This window comes from Lynx rufus, unplaced genomic scaffold, assembly GCF_022079265.1.
Source record: "Lynx rufus isolate CCGP_SWC_20201006 ecotype Redwood Valley unplaced genomic scaffold, mLynRuf1.p SCAF_16, whole genome shotgun sequence".
Classification (NCBI taxonomy): Eukaryota; Metazoa; Chordata; class Mammalia; order Carnivora; family Felidae; genus Lynx; species Lynx rufus.
In genome coordinates this window covers 48,225,454-48,239,121 of record NW_025814830.1, presented here as the reverse complement: position 1 = coordinate 48,239,121, position 13,668 = coordinate 48,225,454, and the positions used below count along the sequence as shown (strand labels likewise).

The window sequence follows — 13,668 nt, the reverse complement described above, 5'->3', positions numbered from 1 at the left end:
AGTCCTTCTCAATAAACAACAACAAAGCCATTACAAAGATGCATTGAAGCTTCTCCCAGCTACCCAGTTTACAGATCACATTGTGGCTGGAACAATTAGACTCTGAGAACTGCCGGCTAAATGAGCGCAGTGTTCGGCAGTCATTTAAAAGGAGACTGTGCGCTTCATTCACGCTGATTCATTAACTCCAGGGAAGGCAAAGCGGGTCTGGGCTCCGCATCTGCCGCCTGCAGAAGGATGCGGCGACAGACGGAGATCCCCCCAGCTGCCAAGCCCTGCCATGCGCATCCCAGACCCCAATAATAAAAGGAGACAGGGGTTGCAGAGCGAGGAGAGGGGCCAGCCTGACCGCCAACTTTTAGTAACCCGATGTCTTCAATAACTTTTGGTTTATTATTTAGGGAATTTGAGAGATGCAGGTGTTAGGCGGATTCTGATGAGAAGGCAGCCCAGGGAAACTCGGAGGGCAGGACCGGGGCCAGTGGGTAGGAGACGCTCGGAGAAAGACGCTGCCTTCAATTTAAGAGAGACCTTTGTCATTCGGAGGTGCTGCCTGGCAGGGAGGAGCTTCCCAGTCAACCGGGAGAGCAGGAGCCAAGGCCTGGAGATCTCTGCTCAGGGATGTTGTGTGAGTGGTGTGCACATGGGAAAGAGGTCAAACAAGGTGGCCTGGACAGCTGACGAAACCCTAAGAACTTAAGGTTCCTTGCATTTGGAAGCAATCGCTGGGCGAGTGCTCATGTCTTGCACTGAACTCACTGTCCTGTTCCTCTCCAGAGATCCTTCTCCCCTTGAGGCATGACCCCCATGCGCGTTACCCACCGCTATGTAACACGTATCTCCAAAGCGTGGTGGCTTCAACCGGTAAGAATTCGTTACCGCACCAAGTTTCTATGGGGTCAGGAATCTTGAGTGGTTCTGAGTCAAGGTCTTTCGTGAGGATGCCGTCAATCTGTCGGCCAAAGTCACCTGCAGGCTTGAGGAGGCTGGAGGGGTCCAAGGGGGCTCACTCTCGAGGCTCCTGGCCGAAGGCCTCAGTTCCTTGTCACGTGGGGCTCTCCACAGGGATACCTGAGCATCTTCACAACACAGCAGCTGGCTTCCCCCAGAGGGAGTGATCCAAGACAGCAGGCAAGGAGGAAGCCGCACACCTTTTACGACCCTTCCTGGGAGTCCTACTCCATCATTTCTGCCACATGCTATTCATTAAGGGTATCACTAAGTATAGCCCTCGTTCAAGGGGAGGACAATTGGGTTCCACCTCCTAAGAAGAGTATCAAAAAACCTGTGGGCAGATTTTAAAAACACCACGAATACCTCTGAGGCCTCCTCCTAGTAGTCATGTCTGCATCCCCTAGTTGACTAAGTGGAGGGACTAGTTCCACAGGAGTCCCCTAGGGGCACCAAGTGGATTTTTCTCCACTCTTCTCCCTCAGCAACCCCAGCCTCTGCAAAAGGCCGGCCAACTCCACACCATCAGCACCGGGGACAAGGATGGTCACCTCTCTGCTCCCTGGGAGGGAAGGAAGCGCCTGCTCCTTACCTTAGCTATTAAAGGACACACTGATGGGAAGATGAAGGCAGGTTTGGCTGTGTCCTCGTACTCTGATCATTTAAAAAAAAAAGGGGGGGGGGTAGAAAGGAAATACATTTTCCAACAAGATTTCTGGGACTATTTGTTTAATTTAGGGAAATGATGAGCAAATCAGCCTGTCCAGCAGGTACCTGGAGGTTTCCTGAGTTTTTACTAGGAGCCACATTCTGTACAAGACAGGATATGTCTTCTGACACCCAATTTCCAACACGGAGCAGGGGAAGGGGTCCCCACACCAACCAACAATTCTCCTATAGCAGCAGTGTGTCCAAGAATTCGCCTCAGTTCTGACACCATCTACCTGGAGATCTCATCAGATCCTACAGGTTATGGGTTCAGTGGGACAAGACTGGCTCCAGCCCAGGCGGTCACCTATGCTTCTGACCAACAGGCTACAGACTGGCAGTTCCCATAACCCTCTCCTTGGACTTGAGACTCCAGTCACCAAGTCTAGCTGTTACCTGTACTTCAGACTGACCAGCTATAATCAGAGGTTCCCAAACCCCAACTCTGGGCTTGACTGATTTGCTACAGGGAGTGGCTCATGGAACTCAGAACATTTTACTCACTAGACCACCAGTTTCTTATTAAATGATATAACTCAGGGCAGTCCAATGGAAAAGATAGACAGGGCAAGATATGTGAGAAAGGGCACAAGCTTCCTTGCCCTCTCCAGGGGCACCACTCTCCAGGATCTCTGTGTGTTCACCAACCCAGAAGCTTTCTGAACCCTCTCCTTTTTGGGTTTTTACGGAGGCCTCATTACAATCAGGCATGACTGATTAAGTCACTGCTCATTGAGGACTGAACTTGGTCTCCAGCCCCTCTCCCCATCCCAGGGGGTCCAGGGGTGGGACTAGAAGTTCCAACCTCTCATCACACAGCTGGCTTCACTGGAAACAGGCCCCCATCTTTGGGTGGGGCCCAAAACTCACCTCCTTAACAAAAGACATCTCTATATAGGGCTCTCCTCACTTGGGAAGGTCCAAGGCTCTTAGGAGCTCCTCCAGAAACAGGCAGGAAGACCAAATACACGTTTCTTGTCATACATCACAAGATCACAATATGTGTTATTTCACTTCATCCTTACCATGACCAAGAGCTATCAAGGAGGTAACCAAATTTGCCCAGGGATACCCAGTGAGCATGTGCTCGAAACTGGATACACTCCCTAGCCTGTGTAGACTCCAAAGGTGGGGTTCCCTCTACTTCACTGGGCTGCCTCCCTATAAATTAAACATTAGTCTATTTTGAATACACAGTTAAAGTAAACCCTGATTTATTACAGTGTGTGCTGCTCCATTCAGAGACTGGCTGCCTTGTCTACACTGCATTTCCATATTTGTCCTTGTGTAGGAGGTTTTATTCTTTCTCGTCTCTGTTTAATCTAACACCTGCAATGTCTGAGACTCTCTGTAAATGGCCCATAATAAATATGAAAAACAGTCTCAAGCATATTTTTTTCCTCTTAAGTAATGAACAGAGTCTAAATGCCTAGTGGCCAGAAGGAGGCCTTTGAACCAGTGGCTGAACACCATCTCAAGATGAAATCTGTCTCTTCAAACTATGTCAAAATTGCTTAATAAGAACTCAGGGGACCCCATATTAATGAAAGGATACATCTGCTTTGGGTTTCACATGATTGGGAGTGATGGCTTGGATCTAGCCATTTATGCTCGACTTTCACTCTTTAAAACTCCACGGTTAATCACAGCCCTCGTTATACAAAGGTTACAATGGATATAAAGTTTGAAAGATTCAGTTCAAGACTGAGAGCAGTGACCAGGGGAAAAAAAGAACGCAAAACAAAGACACACAGACAACGATCAAAGAACAATGAATGACACCCAAGACCATGTCAATGCAAAATTTTCGGAATGAGAAATGAAACAAAAAACTTGGAGGATAGGACCAAGCCCAAGTTTGGGGCATTGTGGAGATACAGACAACTCAGAATATTTTAGCAAACAATTATGTCGATGAGGGAGAGGCATAATTTATTGCCTGATACAGAATCTTTCCTGAGCCCGTGACAAGAAAAGTCAAAGACGCAACTCAAACAGAAGAGTAAATACCCTGTATGCCACTTGAAGTTAAGTCTGGGAAGGAGACAGAAGGAATGAGCTTCCTTTGGGGAGGTGAGGTACACCAGCTCCGTCAGATTACCAAAAGGCACCCAGAAGTTCTCTTTCCTGGGATATCAGTACCCTTATTATCATGAACAGAAAAATGCTCACATAGAAATGCCCAAACCTCTATGAATACAATCTTTGGCTAAGTCTTTACAGAGGCCAGTCTTTTGATATAACACACACCAGGAACTTGGGATTAGGTGGCAAGATGGCTTTGGAGTCAGGCAAATATGGTTTCATACCCAGGTTCCACCCTGTAGCTCCCAGCTGGGTGAGCTCAGGCAGGCCTTTTCACTCCCTCTAGCCTCCAATTCCAAATCTGCAAAGTGGGTTTAACACATAACATGGATATTTCATTGCCAAATGTTAAGTATCATGCCTTGTAGAGAAATACATATGAATACCTAACCCCATCTGCAGGGGATGATCACACCATGACATTTGAAAATGGAAGTGTCCTAAGGGAGAACTCTAGAACTTTATCTTCACCTGTGTGTGTGCGCGCGCTTATTGATTTAAGCAAGTGGTTTATATGGTTCTTGCTGGTTCGCAGACTTGTTTATACCATACTTTATTTATTGAAAATCCAATACTAACACATAAAAACAATTTTTTAAAGCTAAGAAATGAGGAACCAATCCAGCAGCTGATTTAAGACGAATTTTTCCCTATAATCCACAACTGTTAATAATATTAATAGTTTTTATATTTTTGGTTTAGCTAAAGATCATTCAAAACGACGGGGATGAGCCCTACTGTGATGTGTTGAATGACAACCATCTTTCCCGAGCCAAGTCACCAGCTCAGACGGGCATCGAGCTTGTAAATTACCCACCCCAAAGGCTGCTCGCTCCCCCGAACACACAAGCCACATAAAAGGCGGCATCCCACCACACCTAAGGCCTTTGATCTGGAAAGTCAAGTTAAAGGATGTCAGCTTTTATTACCAAAGGGCAAATTCCAACAAATGCCACAGCTCCACCAGATCATAAAGGACATTTGAGGGAGCCTAACGGTAGCTCAATTCCTCCAGGGCTCTTAAGAAGGCATGCAATTCAGCACTAGGCATCCCACCCCATCGCTCTCAGTATCACGTCATGAAAACACAGGGGGCTGGTGTCTCCGAAAAGCACAGCAAAGTCAAGTGTCGAACCCATGTGCCTAATACATTGGTTGGCATCAAGTCCTCTGTATCTGAAAACACAACTAAAATCATGATTTCTGATGCTTATCAATGAGGCTGCACCATGACATAATACCGGCAGCTTTCCACATGCCTGCCCTCCAACGAGATAAATAGCCCCCGTATCAAATCTATTGAAAACCAGAATAATGATGACACTTCAGTCTCGCCAGCATCAGACTGTGTGGTTACAACCAACCAGGCATGCGCTCTCCCTGACACATGCATATCCCATTACCTCTGACTAATAAATCTTTTCTTTTTACCCCTCATCTCACTGCTTTCTCAATAACCATTTTGGTATAAGCCATCGCTCGCTGTTCCTGATGACTGATCCCTTAATCATCTTTCCTAAATATATGCAAAGTGTATTTCTTTGTAAATACAAAAGAAAAAGCAATCTCATAAATAATTAAGATGGCTTTTCAAATGACAGTTGAGTGCTAATATGAGCTTCACTGGAAAATACTAATCAACAAACTAAATACACATCTAATAAAATGTAGGAGTCCAGACACAGGAAGACCGAGAAAGAATTCATTCCAACCCCATTTGAATCATGCTGATAAACATCCTCCCTAAAGCAACCCTTGAAGCCACTTGGAGAGGTTAAGAAGAGTAAGCATCACTCGTACCTTCATGTATAAATAAGAAATTATTATTATAGTTATTAATAGCAGCAGATAAAATTTAATTGAATACTCAATCTACCCTCAGCAATGCGTTAAAGACTATACATGCATACGGTCAATGCATTTAATAGAGCCGCTTATGTCTCCTGGCATAAATATTGTTGTCTGAATTATTGTATTGTTATAGATGAAGAAACCGTAGTTGAAGAACTTAAGGAATTCACTCAAGGTCATAGGGTGTATTTGCTTCTATGCTTCGCCAATAGAACACAGCATGTTTTACAGCAGTGGTCATCAGCTGGAGATGACGTTCCCCACCAAGGGACATCTGCCCAGGAGGCACCCTGAGACCCACCCAGCCTGCCTTCTCTAGACCTCTTGGGAATCTTGGCTAACACACCCAGGAGAAAACGAGAGCAGCTAGGCTGGATCCCGGCTGCCTTCTCCTGGCCGAGAGCACACCATCCTAACCATTCCTAGGAAGACCTGAGGTTTAGGCCAAATAAAAACACAAGTCAGAAAAGCATGGACTTGAAGTCTTCCTTGGGGACCAGAGCTTCTCACCAAACTAAAAATGGCTGAGTCACTCCTCCCTTATGACAGGGGAACAGGTCCAAGCCACGGTCTGAGGATTCGCAAGTGGGTCGCATAAGAATGCCAGTGGAGGACCGTCAGCCCCTCTTCCCAGACCAGGCTACTTCTGGCCAACTCCTCGATTATCTCAGTCTCCTGTAGACTTTAGAACTTCAGCACATTCACTGGGCCCCACATGTCACCAATGGGCAGCCCCCATATGTGAACTCTCTTACATAATAAGCAGATAAGCTAAGGGCCTGGCATTCATGAGGCAGGCTTGCTTCCCCTGCCCTTTCAATCCCCCCAGCCACGGCCCCACCGCTCTTCCTCCTGCACACAACTGATGTGTGTGTAGACAGGAGGGGGACCTCAGTCCCAGCTGCTTCGGTGCTATTCAATCTCCTCCTTCCCCAGAACCAAAAGCCTCAGTTCCCAAGTTATAAGAATCTAAAAATTCAGGAATGGTAATAAGGTGAGAGAGGAGGAAGGAAGTAGGAGCCCCCCGTAGGCCTTTCAAGAGCTCTACCCCGGGTTGCCGGAGTCTGGTTGTGGTTGTTTCTAAAGTACATTCTGATACCTCATCAACTATTGCTCACTGCATACAATCCCCCTTGGAGGTCCTCGGATCTCAGGGTGGAGAATGGGACAGGCCACATCTCCATACACAGAGCAACAAACCATCCTTGGAGAACTACTTACTGAGTAAAGGAAATCCTAAACCACACAAAAGAGCAGGGATTCAGACACACCTATCAGTGTCCCAAATGTAGAGAACTTGCATGGAATCCTACCATAGAGACAGTGCTGCTAACTAAGAGAATCCACTCCATCCTGAAAACAGGAGAGTAAACTACCTACTCAGCCAGCCCATTCCGTGGGCCCCTTGGAATACCCAGGAAAAAAAAACAGGTGCTTGTCTTAGAGGGGACACTAGTCTGTAATCCACTTAAGGATGTGAATGAGGTAGATCACATCCTCATACGGAGGGCAACTTACCAACATAGGCATGAACCCCAGATCCAGAGATAATTCACTGAAATATGACTGGGGACTGATGGGCCTCCCTACCCTCCCTCCTTTTTAAATTATGCTGAATGGATTGGCCTTTTAAGAGGGTAGTTTACTTCTATATTGTCCATGTTATCCGATTTTAATTGTTTTCAATTCGTATTACTAACTTTCGGGCATCCCAAACATCTCAGCAGGAGGGCGTTTTCCCGTGAATTAATTATTAGCAGTCTTAATTGCATATAGGCTCTTAATAGAATTCCATATGGAATGTGTTTTCACTTAAGTTATGTTTTACTAAATAGCTAGATTCCCCCCCCAAAAGTGTTTTGAGAACTCTATAAAGGATGTCTTGAATGAAAAGGGATTGCTGAGGACAGTAAGATACCTAAGTATTGCTTCCTCTGAGACACAGGGTTAATCCTGAAATTAATCCCTCAACCAGCATCTAGCAATTCTGAAAGCAAAGCCTGAAAGGTAATGAACATGCATGATGCCAATATTGGGAGAAAAGCCACGCCGTGAGGTGGACGGACTTTGGGACTGGAGGCCAAGTGTGCCAACTGTGCCAGGAGCCTGCCTCTGTGCTCGTCAGCCGTGTGACTCTGGGAGGACCCCTGAGCCCCTGAGCCCTCCACCACCTCTTCTAGAAAATGGAGAAGACCAGGCTTTTGTATCTCCTGAACAGGGATATGAAGTGCCTTGCCCAGGACCCAGCAAATGACAGGGACTCAATAAAGAGCGGCTGTCAGGTGCCCCACGGTGAGCAGGAGAATAATGTTCCGCTGGCTTGGAGGCAGACACGCGTGTTCTGGAACACAGCAGTTCTAGAATGTGCCGTGAAGGCAGGAATAGAAAGACCAGGCAGGGAAGAACAAGTTGGGGAAGGAGGCGTGAACTCCATCTTCAGAGCCAAGCTGAGAAGGCCCGCGGAGCCCTGGCACATGCGAGCCAGCGCTGAGCCAAACGGCCCACAGACTTCTGAGCGAGCTTTTGCTGCAACAAAAAACTTTGGATCGTTTCGAGAACCTCCCGTGAGGCACCAATATGCTACAGTACCTTCCCAGCTCTGCTACTGATAGGATTCATCGTGGATAAAGTATGAACACGCTCAAGCTGACTAGCAGCTGGAAAAACCGGAGTCAATCAAATTGACCTTGAGAAACGCAAGGAGGTGGCATTTAAGGATGTGCCAGGTTAAATCCCAGTGCAGAGATGAGGTAAGGCAGGGCCTGAAGGAAACCAAACCAGCAGGTATGGAGGGTGGGGTAGTGAGGGGAGCTCCAGGTGGATCTCGAAGGCAGGCATCATGGTAATAACGCAATGACAGAAAATGGCTTTTGGTGCTAAATCTGAGCTCCCATAATCATCATCTAAGGGGAAATGAGGAAAGAGTGTAATGATATTCGCAGGGAATAAGCCAACAGATGAGACAGGACACAGAGATCAGTCTACAACCTACAAAATCTGATTTAAATGTTTGGACCGCCATGTGAGTAAGATTTGTTTTGTTCCCATTTCCTTTAGTCACATGCCTGACAGTGAATACTTTTGGGTAACTATTCCTCTGGGAGCACTGTTTGCCCATGGACATCAAGTTACTAACATCGTAGCATGAAAGTGTACAAGGATACGTTCTGTCCTCTGAAACCTACTCCCAAAACCCAATTTTGGCTTAAAATGCAAGAAAGAGAAACAAAATGGTGGGTCTTTAAGCTCATACCATTCAACCTTCTTTGTCAGAAGGAGAGAGGAGGAAATTGAGGCACTAAATGGATTAAGAGGCTTGCGAAGGCCCCGCTTAACTAAGGCTAAATAGGGCAGATCCAGGGTTTTCTGCCTCTCTCCATAAAACAATGGCTATAATGAGTTAAATACAAAATGTATCTGTTCTCATATATGAGGAGTAAAGATAATCTTTGAAATGCATAAACATTTGTGTTTTAGCATTACCTTCTAAGACAAGTTTACATATTAGTAACATCGTACAATATGGTTCTTGCAGTATTACGAGGGCCACTGAATTTGGTTTTTTGCTAGTTTAGGAATAACATCAAATGGGCAAACTGTGCAAGTTTGACACTGCCTGTTGCTAGCTAAGTACTCTTCCAGCAGCAAGACAAACTGGTATCATACCACCCAATGCCAGCTGAGAAGCTGCTACCAAAATTTTAAGTACAAATGCCCTTTGAATCAGTGAGTCCGCCGCTAAGATTCTGCCCTATGTAACTTTCTGGATGGAACACTGGATGAAAATGCAAGCGACTGAACTTTAAGACAGTGTCACTTAGCATAGCGAAACAAGGCAAACAACACAAGGTCCAAGAAAAGGGAAAGTGCTCAGTTAAATTACAGTATAAGCACACGACGGAGATTACACAGCAGTTCAAAACATGAGGTGGATCTATATGCACTGTTAAGATCTTATGGGATTCACTGAAATACTCCAAGTACACAACAGTACGTGTATGTTTACTAGTACATACAAACTTTTGTGAAAGAATATACAAGAAATGGTTCATAGTATTTACCTTCCAAGAGAAGGCCTGGGAGGGACTTTGACTTTTTATTTCATACCTTGCCAGTCCTGTACGAGTATTCAGACCATATGCACATGTTACCATTTTTTGCCTTCTACATCTCTAAAAGTGATTACTACGTCACCTAATATAGGTTATTACTTAACTTTAGACTCACAGAGATGGTAAGACCCTCAGAAAAAAAAAAATGGGCCCTGTTATTTCTGTCTTAATTTAACTCAAAACAATCCACAGAACTCAAGACAAGGGTTCATTTGAAATATACTGAATTTCAGGGGCGCCTGGGTGGCTCAGTCGGTTAAGCATCCAACGTCAGCTCAAGTCATAATCTTGCAGTCTGTGGGTTCAAGCCCCACGTCGGGCTCTGTGCAGACAGCTCGGAGCCTAGAGCCTGGAGCCTGTTTCGGATTCTGTGTCTCCCCCTCTCTCTGCCCCTCTCCTGCTCGTGCTCTCAAAAATAAACATTAAAAAAAATTTTAAATACATAAAAAGAGATTTACTGAATTGGAAATATTTCATTTGAAGTATACTGAAAAGGCAGAAATTAATCTTCCTTTTCTTTTTTTTTTTTAAGTTTATTTATTTACTTTTGAGAGAGCATGAACCGGGGAGAGGCAGAGATAAAGAGAGAGAGAGAATCCCAAGCAGACTCCACAAACCCAAAACATCAGACGTTCTCCTACAGGCACCATGGTGTGTTTCTTCAGACGGCAAGAAGTCTTCCACAGCGCCCAGGAAAGGAAGACGGCCTCGGCAAGGGCTGTCCGACCGCCCTCCCGCTCTGCTCCCAGCCACTCGAGGGTCTCCTCCTCCCAGGGCCTCCACACAGTCCATGCCCTCTGCCCAGTCTGACCTTCTCCGCCCCCCCCCCACCCCCCCGGGTCTTTCCTGAGATGTCAGCTCAGTCACTTCCTTCTCGGGGACTCTGAATGTCCCCGCGTCCAGGCGTTACTCACCATTTCCAAGAACGACGTACACTTCCTAGGACCTAGTACTGCCATGTCAAGTTTTCACTGATGTTTACATGTCTTTGGTTAAATCACACTTCCACCCTGGGCTGAAAGTTCTACAAAGACAGGGTTGCCTTAACAGAAGACCGCAGTACCTATGACAGGGTCCACGTCATAAATACACGAATACGAGACGAGCGAATGAACGAACACAGTCTACACTTCACACTGAAGCCCAGTGATCCTGTTACACAAGCGACCAACCTGGGCCACTCTCTGGCTCAGACCCGCTCATGTCTTCTTCCTCACTGACTCTGAGGTCCCAGTGATGCCCCGCAGCACCTCTGTCCCCCTCCTCCCCTGCCATTTGGCTCCAGCCACACCAGCCTCCCTGCTGACCCTGAATCCTCCAGGCACGCTCCCACGCCCGGGCCTTTGCACGTGCCGCTCCCGCTGCTTAGAAAACACACCCCCCGCCCCCCCCCCCCGGGCACTGACGCAGCCTGCTGCCTTACTTCATCCGAGGGTCAGACCAGACGTCACAGCCTCAGAGGGTTCTCTGCGAACTGCCCAACCTCACGTAGTCCACGCTACCTACAACTGTTCGTCCCTCGCTCTGCTTTACCGTGCTTCACAGTGTTTATGACAACTTGGCAGTGTGTTCGGTATTAAACGTAATGACCCCTAAAAGTCTGTTTCTCCTACAGAAGGCAAGCCCAGGGGAGGACAGGGACTCTGTTCTGTTTGATATGCTGATTCCTTAGCCTCAAGAGTACTGCAGGCCTTTGGTAAATGTTTGTGCGCAACACCCACATCCACACAGAGAGAGAAGAGCAAAAAGTGAAAAACAGAGATAAGGTTAAAGCCCACTGCCCCCGCCCCCACCGCCTTCTAATCTTACAAACCGTAAGCATAACAAACCCTTAGCTGCATACACGGCGTTAACCACATTTTATTTTTCTTAATAAATGAGCTGAATGAGTAAACATTCTCAAACCTCTGACTAATAAAGAAGATGACATTGACAATGAACCATAAACAAACGTGTGGATAATAACAGGCTTGCTTGCCCTTTCATTCATAAAATAAACAAAGAGAATATGACTTTAAAAATAAAGAAAAACGTTATTCCAAGAGCAATAAACTTTATGCACTGTACTAAAACCTCCATGTGTTTATCCGGCGTGTGTATCTGACAATTTAAAAAAAAAAAAAAAAAAAGGTCAAGTGCTTGCTTACCCATTCTCCTAAAATGCGTGACACAGCTTCATTGGCCCTTGTCATATTCCTACAGGCGAGGATCACGTGTGCACCATGGAGGGCAAAAGACTTGGCAGTTTCAAACCCTATGGTTTAAAGGAAAGTCAACATTAGAAAACACAAATGCAAAACATTGACTCAGCTGAACGGCCTTTACTGAGCACCACACACATTACCCAAGTGGCTCTCAGCCAGAGGCCATCTGTCCCCTGGAAGACAGTTGCAAACACTAAGAGACATTTTCAGTGGTCACGACTGGGGATAAGGTGCTATTGGCAACTCGTGGGTAAAGGCGAGAAGTGCTACAAAATACCCTACAAAGCACAGGACAGTCCCCACGACGGGGAATCACCTGGCCCAAAGTGTCAGCATGGTTGAGGTTGAGCCCCATCCCCAAGATGAAGGCCAAGCCATAGGAAGAGATCACAGCACAGTCTGCCGTTTAATGACCATCTGAGAATGAGCAGATCCTGTGCTCAACACAAAGAATAAGGAATAAAGACTCAGACATGGTCACTGTCTTTGAAGAGTTCATGGTTTCTCTGCCGCTCCCCAACGCTCGCTCTCTCTCTCTCAAAAATAAATTAATATTCAAAAAATTTTTTTCAAGTGACCACACCAAATGTTGGCAAAGACGCAGAACAACCAGGAGCCTGCACACCACACACTGCTCTAAGGGCAAAATGGCGTGTCTTGTGAGCTGTGAGAAAGACCACACGGCAAACCCCGCAACAGCAAATGAACCAATCCTACTGGAGGGGGCAGGAACGTAATTCAGCCAACACCATGTCAAACGGCCACCGACTGCTGTTTCCAAGATACCGTGAAGATGTGTGAGAGATCCGCGTACCAGTACCTCGCTGAGAGAGCCGTGTGAAAGAGTCTAGCAAAATCCATCCATTCTTATCTCCCATAGATCGAATCTTCACAGAGGCCAGTCTATTTATATAAACTAGCTCTCAAGGGAAGCCAGCACAGCATAGTGGAAAACTCAAACTCAGGAGTTCGACACACTTACGTTGACCGCAGCTCTAGCTATTTATAAGCTGTGGGCTATGCCTTTAACCTATCAGAAACCCAGCTATCTCTCCTTAAAATGAGGAGTAAGTAGTCAACTTACACTAAGAGCCTAACATAAAAATAGTAGGTAGAAAATAAATGTGAATTCCCAGTTCTTTCCAAAATCCTCAGGTCCTGTGTCTCCTCTGTGACTTGCAGGACCTATCAAATATAACACAGTCATTACGACTGAAAACTTAACACTCTCTCCTCCATCTGCTCCCAACAGCAAACCCAGGAGCTGACTGGCTTTAACATCAACCAGAATTTAAAGAAATTAGCTATAAGACCCACCATTCCATTTGTCTGAATACTGGCTCCAGAGAACACGTGAACTTGACTGTGGAAACAACTTGAGCTATTTTTCAGGTTATGCCAACTTCTGCATCCCAAATATTCACTTAACGTTATCTAAGGAGAACCTCCTATATTTGAACCTGATGTTAACATACTGCCCAAAGGATTTCAAATCTGAAACATTTAACATCGAAATCTGTTTTCACCCTCTCTGGTGTATGTGGTGAAAGCTGCTTGAAACCTTATCTTCAAGCCATGAGGCCAGAAGACAATAATCTGGAATTTACTAATTTTGATCCGTGATGCCAACTTCACCACTTACCACCAGTGGCAAAGGACACCTAACATCATGGGCGAAAGAGAAAGAAGTAAAGCACCAGGTTTTACAGCCCAGCTGTTCCGAGACTGGACGGGGGCAGGCCTAGGACAAAATCTTG

General features: G+C 46.0%; 1 protein-coding gene across 2 annotated transcripts in view; it reads right to left on the bottom strand.

Moving 5' to 3' along the window:
• WWOX (WW domain containing oxidoreductase) overlaps window positions 1–13,668 on the bottom strand; it is a 978,183-nt gene that overhangs the window by 915,683 nt on the left and 48,832 nt on the right. For both annotated transcript variants that reach the window (XM_047078801.1, XM_047078802.1), the window contains exon 5: window positions 11,855–11,961. In XM_047078801.1, coding sequence (XP_046934757.1) covers window positions 11,855–11,961 — 107 coding nt within the window. The remainder of the gene's footprint in view (window positions 1–11,854; window positions 11,962–13,668) is intronic.